This window comes from Molothrus ater, chromosome 4 (assembly GCF_012460135.2).
Source record: "Molothrus ater isolate BHLD 08-10-18 breed brown headed cowbird chromosome 4, BPBGC_Mater_1.1, whole genome shotgun sequence".
NCBI lineage: Eukaryota > Metazoa > Chordata > Aves > Passeriformes > Icteridae > Molothrus > Molothrus ater.
In genome coordinates this window covers 11,769,790-11,790,679 of record NC_050481.2, presented here as the reverse complement: position 1 = coordinate 11,790,679, position 20,890 = coordinate 11,769,790, and the positions used below count along the sequence as shown (strand labels likewise).

Below are 20,890 nucleotides of genomic sequence, written 5' to 3'. Positions count from 1 at the left end.
AGAGAGGAAAGAGCAGCTTTTGGCTTAGGTCATGCCCTTGACGAGGTGTCGCTGTGTCTGTGACGAGCAAGCAAGCTGGGCACAGAGGGACTGTGACTGATGGTGCCACTGAGGTCCCCACGCGGGCACCATCCCTCATCCCACCATACCAGCAGTAAAAGCGAGTGAGCCACCATTGCTACATTTAACACTTGTACATTTTTATTTCGTTAAATCAGCCATTGTACACATTGCAGCTATGTATTGTTAGTGTTGTATCTTTTAAATTTTTAACTAATACATGCCCTCATAGATATATTCAATTAGTGTTATCACCATGGGAACAAGATGCTGATTCGTCAACTTAAAATTCACTTCTTCTCACAGTATTCAAGTTCTCTGATAACACAGCAAAAAATCAAAATAAGAGGTGAATAACCATTATGCTGTTACACAGAACATCATCTGCACCGCAAATAACACAACAGAAATGCATTTCTTGAGAACCCCATCCTTGAAGACCCTCCTGTGCTGTCTCTGACAGTCAGGAAGCCACGATGCGCTGTGAGATGTTTCATCAGGGGTCTCATTCGATTTGGCTGCCAAAACACTTTTTTCTTTAAGTTTCTTTTCTTGCCTGCCCAAAAAGTGTCAGCATGGCACCTATTGGTTCTGCCCGCAGGAAGCCAGAACTCCAGAGGTGTTTCCATGCTTTTGGCATTATTACCTTAATGAGGAAGTGCCCTTGTTCTGAGCACTGAGTGAGTCATTAAAAAAAAACAAAACCAAAGAACCCTATAATTGTAGAAGGCCAGATAAGCTTGGACAAAGGATTGCTCCTAGAACAGAGGGTTGGTTTTACTCTGGTGCTGAGTCTACTATTAAAAAAATGAGATAGCTGTTTAAAAGCATTAAGTTGGTATGTTTGTGTGTATGCGTGTTATGCTAAAACCCTACAGAGCTTCCTCCACTAAATATTAAGGTATAGAACACCCAAAACATCAGATCCCTATGTTCCCCTTGTGGAAAAGAAAAGTGCAGACATGCTAATGTGGTTTTCAGAGGGTCGATTTAGAAATATATATATATAATATATAGTTACATAACAAAATATGAACAGAAACCGGCTGCTGAGGATTGTGAGCACTTGTTCTTTAAAAAACACTTAGAAGATAAAAACTGCTCGCTCAGTGCTAAGAGGGCCAAGAAGCTGACATGGTTCTAGGAGGGTTTGGTTTTGACCTTCAAATGCCACATGCGTGTATCGGCTAAGAGGCAATCTCGATAAAACACGGTGAATTAATTATTTTCCTTGTATAGTGGGTAAGTCTTTGTCCGTAGTTATCTACAGTGCAGTGGCCAGCAGGAAGCACCCCCAGTTGGTCGGTGAGGTCGGCTAAGCAGTGATGGAAACGGGAAACTACCGGAGTTAGGATTGTTTAATACACCCTGCCACAGGTCCAGATCTATAGGCTTGAATACCATATGTGAACATGCTGCAGGTAGAGCTGCTAGCAACTTGGGTACCTAGTGGGGAAGTTTTTCTTTCTTTTTCTTTTGGAAACATTGCAGTGGCTGTGTAAAGGTGACTGCGCAATTAATGGCCACGGTCAGCTGTGATTCACATGAACAGCTGCCTTTTGCCTGACTTGCACAGCCTTTGCCTAGACCGGATCTCTAAACAGTAACTCTTAGTATTCGGTAGCTCTACAGCACTTCCTCCTGGGCCAGTCATCGTCTGTGGTCCGGGTGGTGCCATTCCGTGATCTGTTGCCATTCCGCAGGGTCACTGCACCTCACAACCCACGATGCCCATGGGCAGTGAGTGTTCTGCAGTCTCGTGAGTTCAAATACTCTGCTATTTACAGTTTACACGTCAACTCCTTTGCATGGTGCATGTACACAGTCAGTGGAAGAGGCCTGTCGATGAAGTCTGCTTGGCAAGGGCCATGTCGGTAAGCGAGCGCCAGAGCAAAGGGACAGGGACAAGTGGCAACGCTGACAGGGTGCCAGCATGGCGGATAAATCATCCTGCCTGAAGGATGCTATCTTTGGTCACAAATTAGCTTACAGGGTGAAAAATCATAACAGCACAAAACGCAACTTGGGATGGGGAGAAATGAATTCACTGCAGCTGCAGAGGTAGGAGCAGCAGTGATGGCTCTGCTACCCAGGGACGGTGATGGCTGCATATGGGAGGGGTCACGTGGCGCTGTGCAGGGGCGGCAGCTTCTCACTTGGCCTCCTGTGTCCAGTCCTCTTGGCAGAAGTGCCTAAGAAGCTGCTGGAGGTCATGCTGGAGGTCATCCCTGGGGAGCGCTTCTGGGGTGTCTTCCAGCTCTTCTATGTGAACATGTTTTCCATAGCGGTCCTTCATCACAGTCCTCTTCTGTGTGCTGGCTTTACTTAGTATTGTCCTGGAACCAAAAAAAAATGAGACCTGACTTAGAAAGGCCACGGTTCTGGAGGTCTGAGAGAATCATGGTTTTCAGGCTTTTCCAAGGCAGAGTTACACATGCTGGAGAGAAGGCACAGCAAGGTGTAAGTATGATGCAATAGTCAACTCCTATGGATTTTTATCCTTTTTATTTTATATATTCTCTATATTCTTTACACATGTGTTTATAGTCTATTATTATAACCTAGCTTCAGTATTTTCTTAGGCAGAAAGCAGAAAGACAAAACAAATTCCAGGACCCCTATGCTATCTTGGTATTCCTTAGAAACCAAGGTTGAAATCAGATCTTTGAGACATCTTTTTATCAACAGAGCTGAGTCCTCATCCAAGGAGGGGTGGATTTAGAAGGTACTAGAGCTGGGGCATTACTTCACTGGGTGTGCTTTTAGCTGGGGACTCTTGTCAGGTACAGTAATTTGCAAAATCAATAAAAATTTTACATGCATCATGCAGGGTGTGCATCCTCAGCATTTTCCAGCTGAGGATCTCTATATAAAGGTACCCCTGTTTACCACCCTGTCTGCCTCTTATTTCTAGAACCAGAGAGAAAGGCATCCAAGTGCATGGAGAATGGATGATGGATGCAGAGTGAAGGATAGATGCACGGAGAATGAAGGGTGGATTTATGAAGCATGGATGACAATTGGAGAAAGGTTGATGAATGAAAGGAGGCTGAAGAATGATGATTGGAGAGGGAGTGGATGGAGAGTGGATGAGCAATGAATGTATAGATGGATGAATGCTAATTAAAATTAGCAAATCAATAGAGACTGTACATGTGTTGTTCTGGGTGTGCATCATCGGCATTTTCTACCTGAGGGAAAGTGCACCTAAGGATCCTTACATAAAGGTACCCCTGTTTACCACCCTGTGTCTGCCTCTTATTTCTAGAACTAGAGAGAAAGGCATCCAAGTGCATGGAGAACAGATGGGTGGATGGGTGGATGGATGGATGCATGCATGCATGGATGGATGCATGCATGTATGGAGACTGGATGACCAATGAATGAGGAATGGATGGATGGAGAATTGGATGATGATTGAAAGGATGGAGAGTGGATGATGAACAAATGAGGAATGAAGGTTGGATGGATGGAGGGTGGATGAAGAATGGAGAGCTGCATGATGATATTTATTGATCTCTAGCCATCCTCCAGCCATCCATTCATTCTCCATTCAATTAGAACTATACTACTTTGCTGAACTTATAAAACTGTAGAAAATAAAGACCAGCCTTTGTATTAACCCCTGTACCCATGTTGTGTGCAAAGTGCTTTATTTCAGGGTTCTGTACGCCATCACCACTGCCAGGTTAGTCATTGCTTTAGTAGCACTGCAAGTAAAGCTTAGCAGGCACTCACTGCAATCCACTCCTGTGACTGGGTTAATTTGTTTGCAGTAATACTTCATCAGCTTGCCAAGCCAAACCTTTTAATTACTGATCCATCATCTTTCTTGATTTCTTTCTCTACCAAAGCAGGGACTTGCACTGTCATGTGGTGACCTGTATAGCTCAAAGCCTCCAATAAAAACATAAACCTTAAATTAAAACACCTGCAAAACACCTGGAGCTGAACAGGCACCTGTAAGAAGCAACTGCATCCTTTCAAGCATCCCTCCCTCCTGCAGACACATGACATACAGTGTCCCCTAGGGGGCAGTTTCATTTCAGTAATGATTGTACTAAAGCATGTCACAGTAGTGGCTCCAGACACGTGGATTTACTGAGACAGTAGCTGGGCGCTAAGTGCGCCTTCCCAAGCAGCCTCTTTGAACTTTTACCAGACAGACAGCTTTTGCCCCTTGTTTGGCCTCTGTGAGAAAAAGGGGACCAGGCTGCTGGTCTGGATTCCTGGTCACAAAACCCAAAAATGCATACCCACATCACCTATTGCTGCACAGCTTTTATCTATTTATCTGTTTTTAAGTATTTATTTCAACTTCTAAGACATGCTAATAAAGATGACGAGAGACAGGATGGAGGGGAGGAACACATTCATTTACCCAGGGTGGGGGCTTAACTGTAGCCACTTCTACAATAACCTCCACAGTGATAACACAGGAATGAACTTTAACTGCACTCATACCCAAGACTTCTAAGAATTTCACACAAAGCCTTCTTGATGTTTTCTTTTAGTCTTAGCAAGCGCCTTTGCTAATTCTGCAATGCCAGCTTTTACTACACATTGTTTATAGATGCATATTTTTGTAACACTGCTGAGTATAAGAACAGAGTTACCCTCAGCTTAGACTGCTGGGCCACCGGCTGTGGTCCTTTCAGGAGAACAGACTTTGTCCCTGGGGTTGTGGCCACACTTGCTGTACTGCTGTAATATATAAAAGTTGTTTTTACCTCTTCAAAGTCTTCTTTGGCTGATGGAAGATCAGAAGCCAGGCTGGCATCCCCCAGGTGTTTCTCTGTCCTCTCTCCATGCACTACAGTGGTCTTTATGACCTTGCTGACTTTCCGGCCCTCCACTGGTTCGGACTGGAATTTGGAGGCACTAGAGAGAATGGCAGGTTCAGACAGGGTCACCTGCAAGGTTAGAAAGCACAAGTGAGATGGAGATGAATTCCACACTTCATGATGTGTGCTGGCCAAATTAACTGCTGTGTCTAGGGGCTCCACAGGATAAAGTGTAGATCTGCTAAGGTCAGCTTACTGGAAAGAAAAAGAAAAAAAAAACAGGAAAAAGAAAAAAAGAAAAAAAGGGGAAAAAGGAAAATAGAAAATAGGAAAAAAGAAAAAGAAAAAAAATAGAAAAAAGGAAAAAAGAAAAGAAAAAATGAAAAAGAGGAAAAAGGAAAAAATAAAAAGGAAGAAATGTAAAAAGAAAAATAGGAAAAAAGAAAAAAGGTAAATAGAAGAAGGAAAACAATAAAAAGAAGTAAAAAAGAAAAACAAGAAAACAGGAAAAAAGCAAAATGTAAAAAAAGAAAAAAAAGGAAAAAGAGGGGAAAAGAAAAAGGAAAAATAGGAAAAAGGAAAAATAGGAAAAAAGAAAAAAAAAATTAAAAAAGGGAAAAGAGTAAAAAAGGAAAAAAATACAATAGAAAAAAACATTTAAAAAAAGAAAACGGAAAATAGAAAAAAGGGGGGAAAAAATCAAGGCTTTTCTTTCTTGTTACTTTACTCCTAAAGAATTACTTCTGATGAGTAATTCCTGCAAGCAAAAGTATCCGTGATGTTTCTTACAATTCCAGTAACTGCTTGCTGCACCTTGCTTTTGGCCCAGCACTGCTGAGAGCACACCCATTGCCAGCTTCTGGTCCTTCCTCACAACTTGGTTGTGCTGATCCGATTGCCTGTAGGACCACACAGTGAAGTACAGCAGGAAGGCACTTACCTTTTCAGACTGTATGTAATTACCTGGCTCTAAAACAGTTTTTCTTTAAATCACAGATGTTTTTAGCCTCTTCAAGAACAGACCAGCAAGGTAAACTTACTGCAGCTGTGGGGTTCTAGGACTGAGTGGCAGAATGAGCACGCTAAGCTGCAGTGGTTAAGAACCCTGCTGGGGTGGTGCTGCTCTGTGCCACGGCAGGCAAAGCACACCCTACCTCTGAGTGCTCACTGTCACTCTTCAGCACAACTCGCTTCACCACTTTGGAATAACCATCTCCCTCTTCCACAGGGACAGGGGCTTGCGGTGCTCCCTGCATTAGCACTTCCTCTTTTTCCATGCCATCTGGAGCAACATATCGCCGGATGATCTTCCGAGTCACCTGAAGGAACGGAGTTTAGTCCCCAAAGATGTAGCAGTAAAATATTCCTCTTTGTTCTCTATCTAGTATTTGCTACTCAAAGGGCATTTTGTCCTGCATGACAAAGAACCTGCATAGATGGTTCTGTGTTCTATTCCTCATCTCCTACTCAAGAGACTCATCTGGTGCTAAAGCTCTCGAGGCACTGGCTGGCCAAAGTAAGAAGAGAATTACAGGGTCAAGATGTGAAATTTCTCAGGAGAATGGGTGTGCATCCTTCTGTGGATGACCCAAACCTCTGTGTGGCACAGTTCAAGGCACAGACCTATCCATAAGAACTGTCACACTTGCTTCTGTGCAATGAGACCAAGGAATCTTTGGTTGGGGTGGTTTATTATTCTACCAGAAATTAAACAGGTTCCAGAGACAGCCTATCCAGCTGAAGAGGTGTGATGTTTTCCCAGAAGAAAGAAGATGGGGTTTGCCACTGTCACAGCTCAGCCAAGTCCTAGACCTGGAGCACCAAGTTGTCAGATAAAGAAAAGAGCACAGAAGTTCCCCTTTCACTTTCATGCTGAACAGAATTTGTTCTTCTAAGCATGATCTGATTTTGAAGATCTAGACTCTGGGTTTATCTGACTTTTACAGACCCAGGCTTCCATTGCTTTCATCAAGGCAAACAAACAAACATCTCAGATAAGATTACAGTGGAGTGGATTTTTTGATGGGGTTTTAAAAAAAGAAATAAACAATTTTCTCCTAAAATATGTGCATCTATGCAGAATTTTCCTTGGCTTTAAATGAAAGTTAAAATACATCCTGTTAGGTTGTACACTGTAAGAGAACAATTTTGAGAATCTAAATTATTGTTCAAACTTTGGTATCTCTCATGAGCTGAAATTCTCATTCCTTCCACTCTCTACTCTTCAAATCATGCCTCTTCATAGCAGAAAGTCTGGCATTTCTGTAGATGATTTTTTCTTTCTTTTACAGGGAAGAAAGAAGCTAGCAGGGGGCAGAACTGACAATACCTTCTTTACCACTGTGTGGCCATGTTCATCTGTGTACTGCTCTTCTGTGACTGTTTCTGGTGGCATTTCAGGCATACTATCAGCCTGTATGACAAAGAACAAAGCTCTGTGAAGCAAGGCCTTCATGTGGGTCTTGAAATAAGCCACTTCAACATCAGTTAATTTGTTAGGGAATGGAAAAAAAATCAGCAATGTTAGGGAAAAACCTATTCTGCAAATAAATCCTTAGAAAGGCATGCACAGAAAAGTGATGCCACAGCACACAGGCAAAGATAAATTATATTGTTATAACAGCCTTGTTGTACATGGGGCTGACAAGCCTTCATCTTCCTCCTACCGAGGCATCTAGGGAGTTTAGAGGGGGGGTTAGCAGTGTTACTGTAATCATAAGGTTTATCCAGTGGAGATGCATTATTTGGAAGCATCCCAGCTTGAGGTGCAACACAAACTCAGGCCTAAGGCAGCACAGGCACATTCAGTGCAGCCATTGAACACTCGGTACCTGAATGATCACCCGGCGCCGAATTACTCTGGTAGTGACCATCTCATCCTCATCCGAGCTGAGCTCCAGCCCACCTAACTCTTCTGCTAACTCCTAGGGGAAGCATGGAAGCAAGATCTGTATGTGGCACTAGCAGTAGCTACAGCTTCTCTCTTCCTACACCAGCTTTGCAATTCCTACATTTTGCGTATGCTTTGTGGGTTAATTACACAGAAAAATATACAAAAGCTTTTAATCCTCCACAGGGGAAAGTACAGAGCGCAGGGTACAGACAGCAGGACTGAACAGTTTTGACAAGAGGACAGTGTAGCAGTAGCCTCAGAAAGATCAGGAAAAATTGGTAACAAGTGCTGAGCTTGTCTATCCTGCATAAGGAAGAATTAAAAGTTTAAACAAACACCTCGGATGGCAAAGAGAGGCTGGAAAGAATCCGCTGGGAAATAGCTGTAGTATAAAAATATAAAAGGGAAAATAAATAAGGGGAGGAGGTGGCACCAACTGCTGTTGTTGTTTCACTTCAGTAAAAGAATCAGAAGGAAAAAGCAGTACATTATTTTGAGGACAGCTGTCCTCCAGCTGTACTGAGCCCTGCTGTAGATACCCTTTCAATCATCTGATACACTTTAAATTCCACCTTTCCCTGAGATCCCAGAGGCAGAGCTCGGAAACCCTTCATTCTAGAGGTGATACCTTTGGTCACATAGTAGGCAAGAGAGAAGGCCTTGTTTCTAACAAACACAAAGGTGAAATAATTTCTGCTTCAGTACAGCTGCGCCTTCTCTGCTCTAACTTGGCTTATAAATCTAATTTCCTACCCAAGGATGCCTTCTCCCTTTCTTCCACTTAGAATGGGCAAAGCAAGCTGTTTATTCTTAAATCTTCATCTGCCAGAAACTTTAATTCTCCACTAAAAGTCATATGGTAGCTCTCTTTCCTTGCCTGTGGATGTCTTCCCCTCTCTGAATGCTGCCATGAAGTCCCTTGTCTCACACAACCCAAGACCTACCCTGCACAGTTTTTGATATCCTCTCCACTCTTCTGTCTCTGTATCTCTTTACTTCCTGTGTGCTACATAAACACCATTGTTCCAGTACATCCTTAGTACTCTGCAATGCGCAGTTGCTGTCTCTTTTCTGTCTCACCGACTTTCACACCATTTCTGATGCTGCTCTGGGCTAGCCTTGCTTTTCTTTATGAGCTTTACTGGTATTACTTTGTCCACATTACATCTGTTTCAGTTTGCTTCTGCCCCTGTTACTGACACTCTCTCTCTCAGGCACAGATGGAACTGTCACAGGCCAAAGGACAAAGAAGGGTAGAGCGGAACCAGAATTACCACCCTAGACTTTGGGATCTGGGGTTTGCTTCAACTTTGAAAACCTCAGGAGAAAAGCTTTTACCTGAACCTTGAAACCACAGAGGGAAGGAGGAAAAACTCAGTGCCAGATGCAAATTAATTACAAATATTCTTATTTTAAAGAATGAGTGAGTCATAAAAATTGGTTTATTGAATCAATTACATTGAGGCAAAGTTGTTGACTTACCTTTTCCAAAGATTCCTCTTCAAAGCCCCTTCCAGACTTCTCCATCTGCTCCTCAGTGGACTCCACAATTACAAGACTAGATCTCCTTGGAGAGAGGCTTTCCTGGTGGAGCTGGGGGTCCTCAGGCTCTTGGATGATGGGGGAGTCCCCTCTCTGCACTGGGGAGGGAGGCTGAGGGGGGGCTCTCTGAGCCTCTCCCTTGGCCGTGCTTGAGTGCGCAGATTTTCCGCTCACTGCTTTTCCAGCTCCCATGGACTGCTCTGTTCCTGGAGTTGTGGCACTGTGAATTACAGGTCCAAGTGAGTTATTACTGTGCAGTGCTTCCCAATTTCCAGCAATGGAACATTAGGCACTGACTTCATATTGTTATGTTGTCTGTTGTTTGGCAAAGTCTAGAAATAACTGATATTCCTTGACAGGAACTACAGAGCAGTCTGTCTGGGAATGCCACCCATCTTACTCAGCAAATCTCCAACTGGGTATCCAACCCTTCCATGCAAGTCTGCAAAACCTGGTATTTGTAAAGTATTTCAGAGAGCTTTGCTTTCACTTGTGCCCTCACATCTCTACATACTACCATTTAGGTTTTTTTGTGGGAGAGCCTGGATTGCTAGAGAAGGATGTGAGGCACCTACAACACTGAGCACAAGCTGTGCAGCTGCAAAGTGGAAAAAACAACTTTCATGTAGAATTCTGGAGCTTTAGCAAGCAGAAATTTAGTAGAGGTTCAGGTTTTCTTTGTAATGATATTTTTATGGTTGAGCCCTGATTCATGATTAATCGCTGCCCCAAGTTAGTTAAACTTATTATTATATTAGTTACTATGTAACACATTTATAAAGGAAATACATCTAACTCCAGCAAATGTACATTCAATATTGTTGTATATTTCCTCTTGGAGCATGTTCCTTACATGTTCCTATTTAAATCTACCCTGATTTTCCACCTAGTTAAAATTAGACCTGCAGTGTAGTGAAATTCCCCTGTCTTCATTACTCTCGTGTAGTGTTGGCACTATTGTCTCAAAGTATTCTCTGTTCCTCAAAGAAATTCATTTCCTGATGCAAATCCTTAGGGAGCGAGCATTGGTATTTTTGCCTGACACTGCAACAAAAAATTTCCTAGATGGTATTTTCTCCCACAGTCTCTCCCAGCATATCCTGAGCAAAGGAATCCCCCTAAGTCCGTTTGGTGGACTCAACTGCCCTTTGAGTGCTGGGAGCTGCATCTCCACATCAAAGCTAATCACCTCCAGGAAAATCACTTCTTTGAATAGGGATTCTTGGTATTTTGCTGGCTTATTAATATCTGACTCTACCCTGCAGAGAGGTCTCAGCATGGACACATAATCAGGGAAGCTGTGGAGAAATAAACATGATCTATTTCAAATTCCATTCCAAATGACACCAACCCCACTGACAGCCCCACCTCAGAATTCAAGTTTTTGCTGCACAGGTCCTCTATGTGTACTCAATCATGTGTTATTCCTGTAAGTACTTGTGTCTTGCCTCAGTAACACTTTGTTTCTGCTCCTTTGGCCATCTGAAATGCACTTTTAAAAGTCCAGTTCTTAAGAGGTAGTTATGAGTTTTGTAAGTAATGATTAAATTGAAAAAAATTGCCTCCATTGAAAAAGCCATCCAGAATCTGAAGAAAGATTTGGATTACTTTCATTAATATGTCATCACTTGTCATCCAAGACATGAGGACTGAACATATACATAAAACCCCTTTCACTTCTCTACTAACCTGAATTTCTTTCCTATGTACTAGACACAGTTATTGCTTTGTGCTCACAGTGACAGACTGACTTTCTCCCCTCAGCCTTAAGGCTTCCTCCTCATGGATTAAAAAGTGAAAACCACAATTGGAGGAAAATTCTAGTGTGTTTGTAAGTTTCAGAGGCAACTGTAAAATCCTCTTATTACACAGAGAAAAGAGAACCTGTTCCCTATGGCTTCATCCTGCTCTTTTGGCACTTACAAATATTCCTGTTGTGAAGCAGATGGTTTCCCTGGCACATCTTGGGGTTTCCCTGAGAATTCAGCTTCTACTTGTTCCTTGTGTGCTTGCCTCAGAAGCTCAGCCATGGACACTTCGGCCTCGCTCCTGGGAGTACTGTCCTGGAACGGGGAATAACTGACAGACACATCTTCCTCGGAGACCAGAGGGGGGTGCTCGGTTGGCTCGCCATCCTTAGATAGTCTCTGCTGTTCCTGCTTGTGTCTCGAGCTGTACACTTCCTCTTGCAGTGCTGAAAACCCTTGCCAAGACAGAGAGATGAGAAATATCCTTACAAGTCTGACCACAATGCAGAAGTCCTTCCTGTGCTCCGTGTGCATTGGAAATCCCCAGACACAACACGTGACCTTAAGTTCTTGAATACCTTAAGTGGGAGGGCACCTGGCCTCTAGGAGTAGCCCAAGGCATGCCAGATTGCCACTACTATGGTCAGATTTGGACAGTAACAGGCAAAATAACATTTACCCAGGAATTTACCTCAATTTACCCAGATTTTAGTGACTTTTCCCCCCATATCCATTATTTATCTGCTTCTGGAAAAATTAACTGTACAAAAAAAGATGAAAACGCTTCATAGAGAGCTAGATGGAAGAAGTAGCTCATTTATGTACCATAGTCATTGGAAACCTAGTGAACTCTGAAGAACAAATTGGGGGGAAATGAAAAAGCTTGTACTGAATTTGAGCTGGACAGAGAGGTTAACATTCTAAAACTACTTGGCTGTGTTATGAGAATGCTAATTGTAACAAACAGCCTTCTAGTCCTACATTCTCTTCAAGACTGGGACCTTTGCAGCTGTCTAATATGCTTCAATATTGAGTTAGGCACCCAAAAGTGTCACTTCTGGAAAAGAGGATTTTATACCAAGTAATTTGGAGGTGTTTCTTCAGTTTGCAACCACTGGATCTAATCCACTGAACTTTCAAACTTAAGAAATGCAATAGCATCCTAACAGAATTACAATATCCTGGATACTCAAATCCAAAGGGATTTTCTGTCAAAGCACAGAGTAGTTTCCATTTTTAATATCTTGGTCAAATTCTAATGCAACCTTTTGAACTTTCATGAAAGCACTTGTATAAGCAAAAAACTAAACCCCAAGGTAAACTGGGCAAACGTTACTGGCCACAGTGTTTACTTCTGAAGAAAGCTCAGGTCTTCTACCCAGTGAAATGTGACCTTTGTGATACCATGCTTGTATCCATCTACACTGTCTGTGCTTTCAAAATGGGATTCCAGTGCTCTGTCATGAGAGCAGACAGATGAGCCTGGACCAACATGTCAGAGCAGAGTGCTGCTTGGAGAGGTACCCTAGGCAGGAGCCACTTACCTTCACTGTGGTCCAAAGCCAAGGACTGCTCCGTGTCCACATAGGTGCGCGTGCCGTGGCCCTGCACGGGGTCTATGCCGCTGGTCTCCATCAGGTGAACAATGTCCATGCGGTTGATTTTCGTGAGACATTGGGTCAGGTTGGTATCTGTGCCATTGGGAGGACACCGTGCAGCTCAGTTAAGAATCAAGCACACTCCCTCCCTTCTCCATAGGAAGGGCATATACAGGAGACTGACTGGTGTCATATAGAAATTATAGATACATTTAGAAGCAGTGCTATGTAAAATCTAAAAAGAACCAAATGGCTGCCTATAAAAACCAGCACTTTGGGTTTTTTCCTTTTAACAAATTTGTTGAGTTACTGTGTTATACAGACAAGACTAGAAACAACATTGAGTACAATCCATGGTCATCCTTTCTATAGCCTAAATTTTCCCCAAATTTTCTTTGTGATTACAACACACCTGTCACCTCAGCTAGCAGACTGGAGACAGTTACACATAATAACTGGAGACAAACCTGTTGCATGTTTCCCATCCCTTTCAAGCCAGTATTTGAGGAGTGCGTGGCTCTGGTCTTGAAGAGAATTGGGATTTTCAATTCGGATCTGGTGAATTTGCTCCTCTGTGAAGTCCAGTTCTCTTGCTAGCTCTGAAAAAGAAATCCATCTTTGTAAAGAGGTCTGCTAATACTGCTACTAATCCCCTGGTCTAACGTCATTCAAAGAAAAATAAAAGTCTGTGAATTACAGTTTAACCCCAAAACCTGAGAAAACATTTCCATCTTGTTCCATGTTACTTTCACTTGTCCCTGCTACCACTTGCTGCCTCAAGCCTATTAAATGCACCATATTAAAGTGACTGTTTAGAGCAGGTTCCTTTGGTATCCATTTAGGACTCTTGGTATCCCAGACAAAATAAGCTTCTGAAATATTTTTCTAAAACATCTTTAGCTAATCAGAAAATCATCCAAAATAAACATGAGAGGAGTCTGGACCATTCCTCTCCCTTTCTCTCTGGAGCAGAAAGTGTGCACTTTACCTGTCCAGCTGAATCCAAGATGATCCGCAATGTGGGCCAGTCTTTCCTCTGTCCTTTCCTGATCATCCTGTTGATCTAAAGGGCAAAGAGAGCTGGAAGTTGCCTTTTGCAAGTTAAAAACCATTTCTATAGGAGAGAGAGCCCAAGAAGGGAAAGCACTGCTTTTTCCTAGCTGCTGTGCCTAAATGTGGACAGGCTGCGTAACTCAAGTGAAGCTTGTAAATCCCTAGGTTAAAAATGAAGCCAAAAAGCTTGGTTTTTTGAAAAGCATAGGACTATCTAGTTTTTCTCTTTGGAAATCAGATGTTCATGTGAAAACCTAATCTAGGACTGAAGCACCTACTATGCCTATTTTGGCCGGGCATTTTACTCTAAAACATCATTGTAAAGTTCAACTGAAGACTTTGACTAAGTCAAGAGCCATAGTTTTCCATGCCTCCTTAGTAAATGCCAGGGTTGAAGAATCCATCGGGACCAATGCTTCTGATCATCTGCTTTATGTTGTAAGGCAATTTTGCTCAAACAGTCCATACAGCATGTCAGATTATGGTCTGTATTTGAGAGACTGTTAATTTTAGTGTCTTTGACCCTTTGGACGGGGAGCGAGACAAAATACCAACAACGAAGGCAAGGAAAAATCAGATGGTCATTCATCAGACCTCATTTACTTCACTAATGGTGAGAATGACAGCTCCTCCCATCCCCAAAGCTAATTTTAGGATGGTGGAATTTGAGTTTTGATTTTCCCTGAATGCACATGTGAACTGTGACACCTCTGAATCAGGAAATTGCTTAGGGTTCAAGACATGCACGTGTAATTCCGGCTCCTGATTTCCATTACTCACTACTAGCACACAAGTAGGCGAGAGGAAAACCAAGCACCAGAGAATGTGTACTAAAAGAGTTACTGGTGACTCAGAGTTTTCTTCAGACACAGACTGTCAACAAAAAGGAACATAAAAACCTTCATTATTTAAAACTCCTGCAGATCTTATTGTGTACCAACTCAAAAGTCTATTAATTTGCCTGTCTCGCTTTTAATTGATGCCTAAGCATTTCATTATTAGTAGAAGTTAATAGCTAGTAGGGTTAATAGGGCCAGGGAAAGTCAAAAGCCAAAACGTGCATGACCTAAGCAATCAGTTTAATGACAAAACCATACATATTTCTAGAAGTGTTTTTGCTTATTAAGATAACACTTCCCATAAGCATTTATGGTTTGCAATCTTGAGATCGTTTCACAGACAAGAACACAGACACAAGACAAAGAAAACCAAATACAGCTCACAAGGGAAAAAAAAGCACAACTAACCACCAAAAGCTGAAAAGAAAATGCCACACGCATTACACCAGTGCACAAACGCACACACACACACACACATCCAAAGAAAACAAAGAACAAAAGAGTTTAATTCATGACATGCGTCGCACAGGGAATCCCAGTCGTTGGCAAATACCTTCAGCACGGTCATGGACATTTTCGTCAGGGATACGTTCAATCTGAGTCTCTACAGACTCATCCCAAATGGGTCTGATGTCAAAGATGTCTTCAGGAACTGACTGCTGAGTCTCACTGGATGGCACATTTTCAATAACTGAAACTTCTAGGGCACTACTGCTTTCATCATCTGAAACTAATTCTTGTTCTCTCTCTGACTGTGTGAGTCTTTCCACTAATTTAGAAGCTTCATCACTAATTTCTTCAAAAAACTCTATGGAGTTTTTGTAAAGATCAAAAAAATTGTCCTTACTCTCTTTTGTGGGACTAAAAGCACTGCGGGAGCCTGTACCACTTCTGCTTTTAACTGGCAACCGTGAAGAAAATACCTTCGATCTTGCTGTTGTTGCCTCATCTGAGTCTAGCTCAAACTTCATCTCACTCTCCCTCTCCCTGGCCTCTGCCTCTGCCTCAGCATAACTCCTAGCTTTGATGGAACGTTTGGTCTTTGTGTCCACGGGACTAGTGGCATCAGATTCCGATTTACTGCGGCTGTCTGGCTTTGCAGGAACTGCGCTCGTCACGTCGAGCACTTTGGGTGACTCTGGCTTGCGGACAGACGTGTCCGCATGTGAGTGTTGTGGTTCGGCTTTTGGGAAAGCGGATTTCACGGGAATTTTAGACTTTGGTTTTGCTTGGTCATCTTTTCCTTCACACTGCGAACTGTCCAGGAAGTCATCTGGGAAAAGGCTCTCATTTTCTGATTGTTGCGAGGATTGCGATGTGGCAGCAGCTGTTCTTACAGGGATTTTGGATTTGCTTTCACAAGAAGGCACACTCTCCATTAGAGCAGTGGGGATTTCAATCACAGATCTCTGTTCCTCTGGGGAAGAGTCTGGGGACTCCTCACCCTGTTCAGAACTAACCAATCGAGTGACTTTAGAAAAATCTAACTCATCTTCTACCGCACACTGCTCGGGAGAGATGGGGCAAGGCACCTGACTGCTATCAATCGTATCAGTCTCCATTCTGGAGAGGGGCTCAGCTTCAGAGACAGCAATTTCTTTCTTTGGTGATTTTGAAGAAGCTGAAATACCCATTTTAATTGGAATTCTGGATTTAAGATCTGCTTTTGCAGTGCCTGCGCTGGCACCTTCACCCATCATTTCTTCAGATCTATCACTAGACTCAGGCGATGGGGGTGAATATCTCAATGCATCTTGTTCTTGTATATCTGACTCCTCTGACTCTGACGGTGCAAATGGGTCCACGGACCCCTTCAGCTTTGAAGATTCCACCTCTGCTGCTTCTTTCACTTCTTCACATAAAGAAACTTCTTCCTGAGGCTCCTGCCCCACCTGGAAGAAGTGAAAGCTTTCATCTGGGTAATTTCTTTTGGTCATGTCAATGGCTCCACTTCTAGTCATCTCAAACAACTTGCCTTCCTGAAAAAGAAAAGGATTTTGTTCACTGAGTGGCGTCCCTTCTTCGGTGGGTGTCCTGGCCGGTGTCGTGTCAGGGGTTGTGCCTTGGGATCGCCTGTCTACCATCAACCCAAATATCTTCTGTTCCTCTTCTTTCACCCGAGCTTCAAAAGCTTCATCGTCTTCACGTATTTCACTCCACATGTCAGAATCCACATCAGTTCTGGTGATGACAACCTGACCCACCAATTTCTCTGTTTCATCTCTTATATCCTCAAGGGCAGATTCAGATAATTTTGTTGATTCTGAGGTTGGAGACCCTTGTGATATTGTCTGAAATCCATCCTCTGCTTTGGGCTCTATTTCCATATACACTTCCTCTGAAGAGCAATATTCACTGCCCGTGTCTCTGCTAAGCAGAGCTTCACCAGTCTGATCTTTCTCTTCCGCAATAGAATAGGTTTCCCTAGATAGTAGGCTTCTACCAGATCCTACCTCACTTTCAGTGTCAATGAAGAAATGTCCAGAAGACACATTTTCGTAAGGGCTCACTATATACAGAGCACTACTGTCAGCGGCATCTGCTGCACAGCTGTTGAGTTCCCCTGTGTCAGTGGTTAGGGATGAATGCTCTGGCAAGGGTTCCTCAGCATGAGCAGCCCTGTGAGATGTCTCACAACCTGTATCTGTTTTTCCCAAATCCCTTGCCGAAGCAGAATGGTCAGTGGTGTCACCTTCGGCCAGTTTGCCATTGCATGGGACAGAGTACTCGGTGGTACTGTGTCCACAAGAAAGACCATCTGCCTCTTCTGACACAGCTTCCATAGAAATGAGATCACTGCGTGGTAACAGGGCTGCGGGTTTGACACCTTTGTCAGTAGCATCACACTGCCCCATTGTTAGTGAAGACTCAGAGTGAACCTCTTCTTGACAACTGCCACCGACAGAGTGACAGGGAGTACACCCAGATCGTGTGACCGGGCCGTCAGGACTGACCATCTCACAGTCGCCTGTACCATCACAACATTTGGATTCTGCACTTTCTGCTGACACACAACCATTGGAAGGACAAGTGCCCATGGAAGGCTTACAGATGCGCCCAAGGATAAGCTCCTCTTTGTCACCTTTGCCTGGTGCTTTAACCTCACCTATCCCAACAGAGCATGGCTGGGAATCAATGGGTTGGAAACCTGCTTCGTCAGGGCTAGAGCTGGAGTCAATACTAGGTGGTAATGGTGAGGGTGGCTGCACTCGGATCACAGGCTCCATTAAGAGGCCAGAGTCGGCTTCTTTTTTGAGCCGAGTCAATTCTGGCTCGCTTTCGGAAGAGGAAGAATTCTTTCTAGATTCAGCAGCAGGTGTCACCACCGTGGGTATGCCTTTTTCTACTACAGTAGTCTGCTCTGATGCTTCAGCCTCCCGTGAGGCTTCTGAATTGGCAACGACAGAAGATTCATCTTGTTTACAACTCCTTTTATAATCTCTCTTCTGTTTTGCTTCTTGTTCCAATTCATCAAACATTTTTATTTTGGTCACCATTTTAAACATCTCTTCTTCAGGGGTGAATCTCTTCTTTGGTTCGTTTTCTGAATCATCCTCTGGTTCTTCGTTGACTTCAGGGATGGTGGCTGACTTTGGTATATCTGCCATTTTAGGTGTGATTTCATAGCTAATTTCTTCTGAACTAGGAGTTTCAGGGGAAACAGGGCTTTTCCCTGAACTCTCCATGAGGGATGTTTGCTCCAGACTGTCATCATCGGCACTTCCCTCAGGGTCACGAAGAATCCTGGAACGCACTGATGCCAGCTCTGGGCAGGCTTCTGCTTTGCTATGAGCAGATGGAAGAGGACCCTGCCCCAAAATACAAGCCTTCACTGTTGGTTCTACGGGGCTGCTTTCAAGGGAATCGCGGCAGGGGGACTCTTTCATAGGACTGGGCTCCAAAGAGTCGGGCGTTTTGTGTGATGAGTTATCTTCTAGCACTGGGCTTGCTTCCAGGGAGTCTTTATGACTTATAGTCAAAGAGTCATCTGCAACTGGGCTAAAGCCTTCACTATCATGGCTAGCAAGTGCAAGTTCCAATTTCTGGGGACTTCTAACTGTAAGACGGCGTTCACAGGCTACATCTTTTTCTTTCTCTAAAGCAGTGTCATGTGTTTCAGAAGACTTAGTGAAATGTGCAGTGGTTCTGGATTCTTTATCCCTGCTAATGTCTTTCACAATGGAAGCTGAGCTACTTTCTTTAAGATTATCAGCCTCTTCTTCAGAGGCTGGAGGTACATGCTCTTCTGATAAATGGTCAGAATGAGACTCACAAGTCTCAGTAACAGCATCTAGCTGCCTCTTGGTAGTACCTTTTTCATCTTCCTTTGAGGAGACTTCCTTCGTAGAACTCGTTTCTGCTGTTGTGTGCACTTGAGCTGCTCCTTTAGCGTCTTCAATTTGCCCATCAGTTTTCTTTGGTGAGAATGAAAGGCTTTCTGGGCTCGTTTCGGGAGTCTCTGCCAGACCCTCATGCTTGTAACTTTCCTCTGAGCTGATCTGAGGAGTTCCATCAAGTAGGCTGCCTGGAGAGTCAGCCACACCTTCGTGTTTAAGGCTCTCTGAGCTCCCATCGAGAGCAGCACTTTGCAGAGAAAGAGCAGGAAGGAATCCATCTTTCCCATACTCTGTGGGAAAAGCAGCACCAAAAGGACTGGTCAGTACTTGCTCCAAGTTAACCTCTCCCTCCTCTGTCACTGAGAGATGTCGGAACTGTTGGTATTTGTCATTATCCTCCAGTTCTTCTTTAATGACATCAGAAAAGTCTGTTGAGGTTTTCCTGTCAGGGCTGATCTGGAAGTCAAGATCCCCCTGATCATCAGAAGTCCTGCCCTTCCCAGCTGCCGTTTCTTTGGCACTGTCAGCAATCATTACCGGAGGGAGAGTTTGGGTTGGCTTTTTGCTGCTCTGCTCTTTTACTTGGTCTTTGCCACTAGCTTTTTTGGCAGTTTCGATGGTGGAAACTTGAGTTTTTCCTTTCTTTGATTGTGGCTCTTTCTCTGCTTTTGACACCAAGCTTGGTTTGTCCTTCTGTTTGTCTGTCTTGAGATTTGACACTCGCTTTGTTTCACTCTGCAAAGGAATTGTTTTCTTGCGGGGAGTTTCCTTCTCAGGGGCCTGTTGCTTCTGCTTGACAGATTTGTGTTCAAAGAGTCCGGAAATATTCTTGGATGGGTCTTGCCCTGACTGGAAGGCTTTCATTAGTTCCCGAACAGACATAGTCTCTTCAAGTCTCTCTGTCTTAGAAGAAGGTGAGACGGGCGGCTGGGCTTTTTGTGCTACTGGCTTTTTGACTTGCACTGATTTTTTAGGTGCCTTTTCGGCAGGGCCTTCTTTTGCCTGAACTCTGACAGGCAGTTTTGAGCGTACTTTTTGCTCATCTTCCACTCGTTTCTGAAGAGCTTTCACTTTATCCTTTATTGAGCCAATGGGAGTTTCCTCGATAACAGGGGACACAGCTTTAGGCTCCGGAGTGCCTGTCACCTTTAGGCCAGGCTCCCCAGCCGGTGCCTCGTCTGCAGTGAGCTTAGGCAGTCTCAGTTTCTCTCCGCTGCTGTGTACCTTGCCTTCCTTTGGCTTTGGCTTTTCTCGTAGTTTTGCCCTAAGGGGCTTTTTAACTTCTGAGGCTGCCTTCTGTTGCTCCTGTGAGGTTGCTTTCCCAGTTTTTGGAGATTCTTTTCCTTTTTTTTCAGAATCCCTGCTTACTGCTACAGCTTTGATTTTCTCTTCTACTACCTCCTTTTGTAAGGCCTGTGGCTGTCCCTCATGAAGAGAAACGTCTGGTTTTAAATCCTCTGCAAGGTAATCCACCGCTCCTGTCATGTCTGGCTCCCCTTTTCCTGTTGACCCTTTGTCTACCCTGACTTCTCCGTGGCTCGGCTCTGTGACTTCTGATGGAGCATTTCTCCTGGCCTCTTCAATTTCTTCATCACTGACAATGATCCATTCTTCTTCTAGAGGTTCTTGTCTGGAAAGGGACTTCTGCAAAACATGTTCTTCTCTGGTGTAGGATCCGCCTCTCAGAATTTCATTTACTTTTTCTAAGTCCTCTTTCACTCTTTCAACTATTTCAAAAGGTTCTCCTGGCTCTTCGTCAGCAGACTTTTCGAGATCTTTCACCTTAATGGAGCCTGATTTATCAGAAGGGTCACTTGTCAGGATGGCAGTCATTTTGATCAGATCTTGTTTCATCTCAGAAACTTCAGACAACAGGTCTGGACTGGCTAGTACAGGGACTTCATTAACCAGATGGCTTTTCAGGACAGATGTTTCTGTAGATTCTGTCTCGTCATCTTTGATGCGAATGAAAAACATTGAAAGTAAAATGGAAATCAAAAATAGAGATTGGAATATGTAATCAGGACTGAAAATGA

At 43.6% G+C, this 20,890-nt stretch overlaps 1 protein-coding gene across 35 annotated transcripts in view; it reads right to left on the bottom strand.

Moving 5' to 3' along the window:
• Positions 1-179: 179 nt before the first annotated feature.
• ANK2 (ankyrin 2) overlaps positions 180-20,890 on the bottom strand; it is a 277,320-nt gene continuing 256,609 nt past the window's right edge. For 16 of the 35 annotated variants that reach the window (XM_036381899.2, XM_054514507.1, XM_054514499.1 and 13 more), the window contains 10 exons: positions 13,614-13,688; positions 13,093-13,224; positions 12,572-12,718; positions 11,203-11,482; positions 9,220-9,499; positions 7,676-7,768; positions 7,174-7,257; positions 5,999-6,163; positions 4,791-4,973; positions 180-2,396 (listed from right to left, as the gene is read on the bottom strand). In XM_036381899.2, coding sequence (XP_036237792.2) covers positions 2,382-2,396; positions 4,791-4,973; positions 5,999-6,163; positions 7,174-7,257; positions 7,676-7,768; positions 9,220-9,499; positions 11,203-11,482; positions 12,572-12,718; positions 13,093-13,224; positions 13,614-13,688 — 1,454 coding nt within the window. In that variant the 3' untranslated portion in view covers positions 180-2,381. Of the gene's footprint in view, positions 2,397-4,790; positions 4,974-5,998; positions 6,164-7,173; positions 7,258-7,675; positions 7,769-9,219; positions 9,500-11,202; positions 11,483-12,571; positions 12,719-13,092; positions 13,225-13,613; positions 13,689-15,070; positions 20,810-20,890 lie in introns of all 35 variants that reach the window. The other 19 variants (XM_054514490.1, XM_054514493.1, XM_054514484.1 and 16 more) reach the window with 4 other exon arrangements.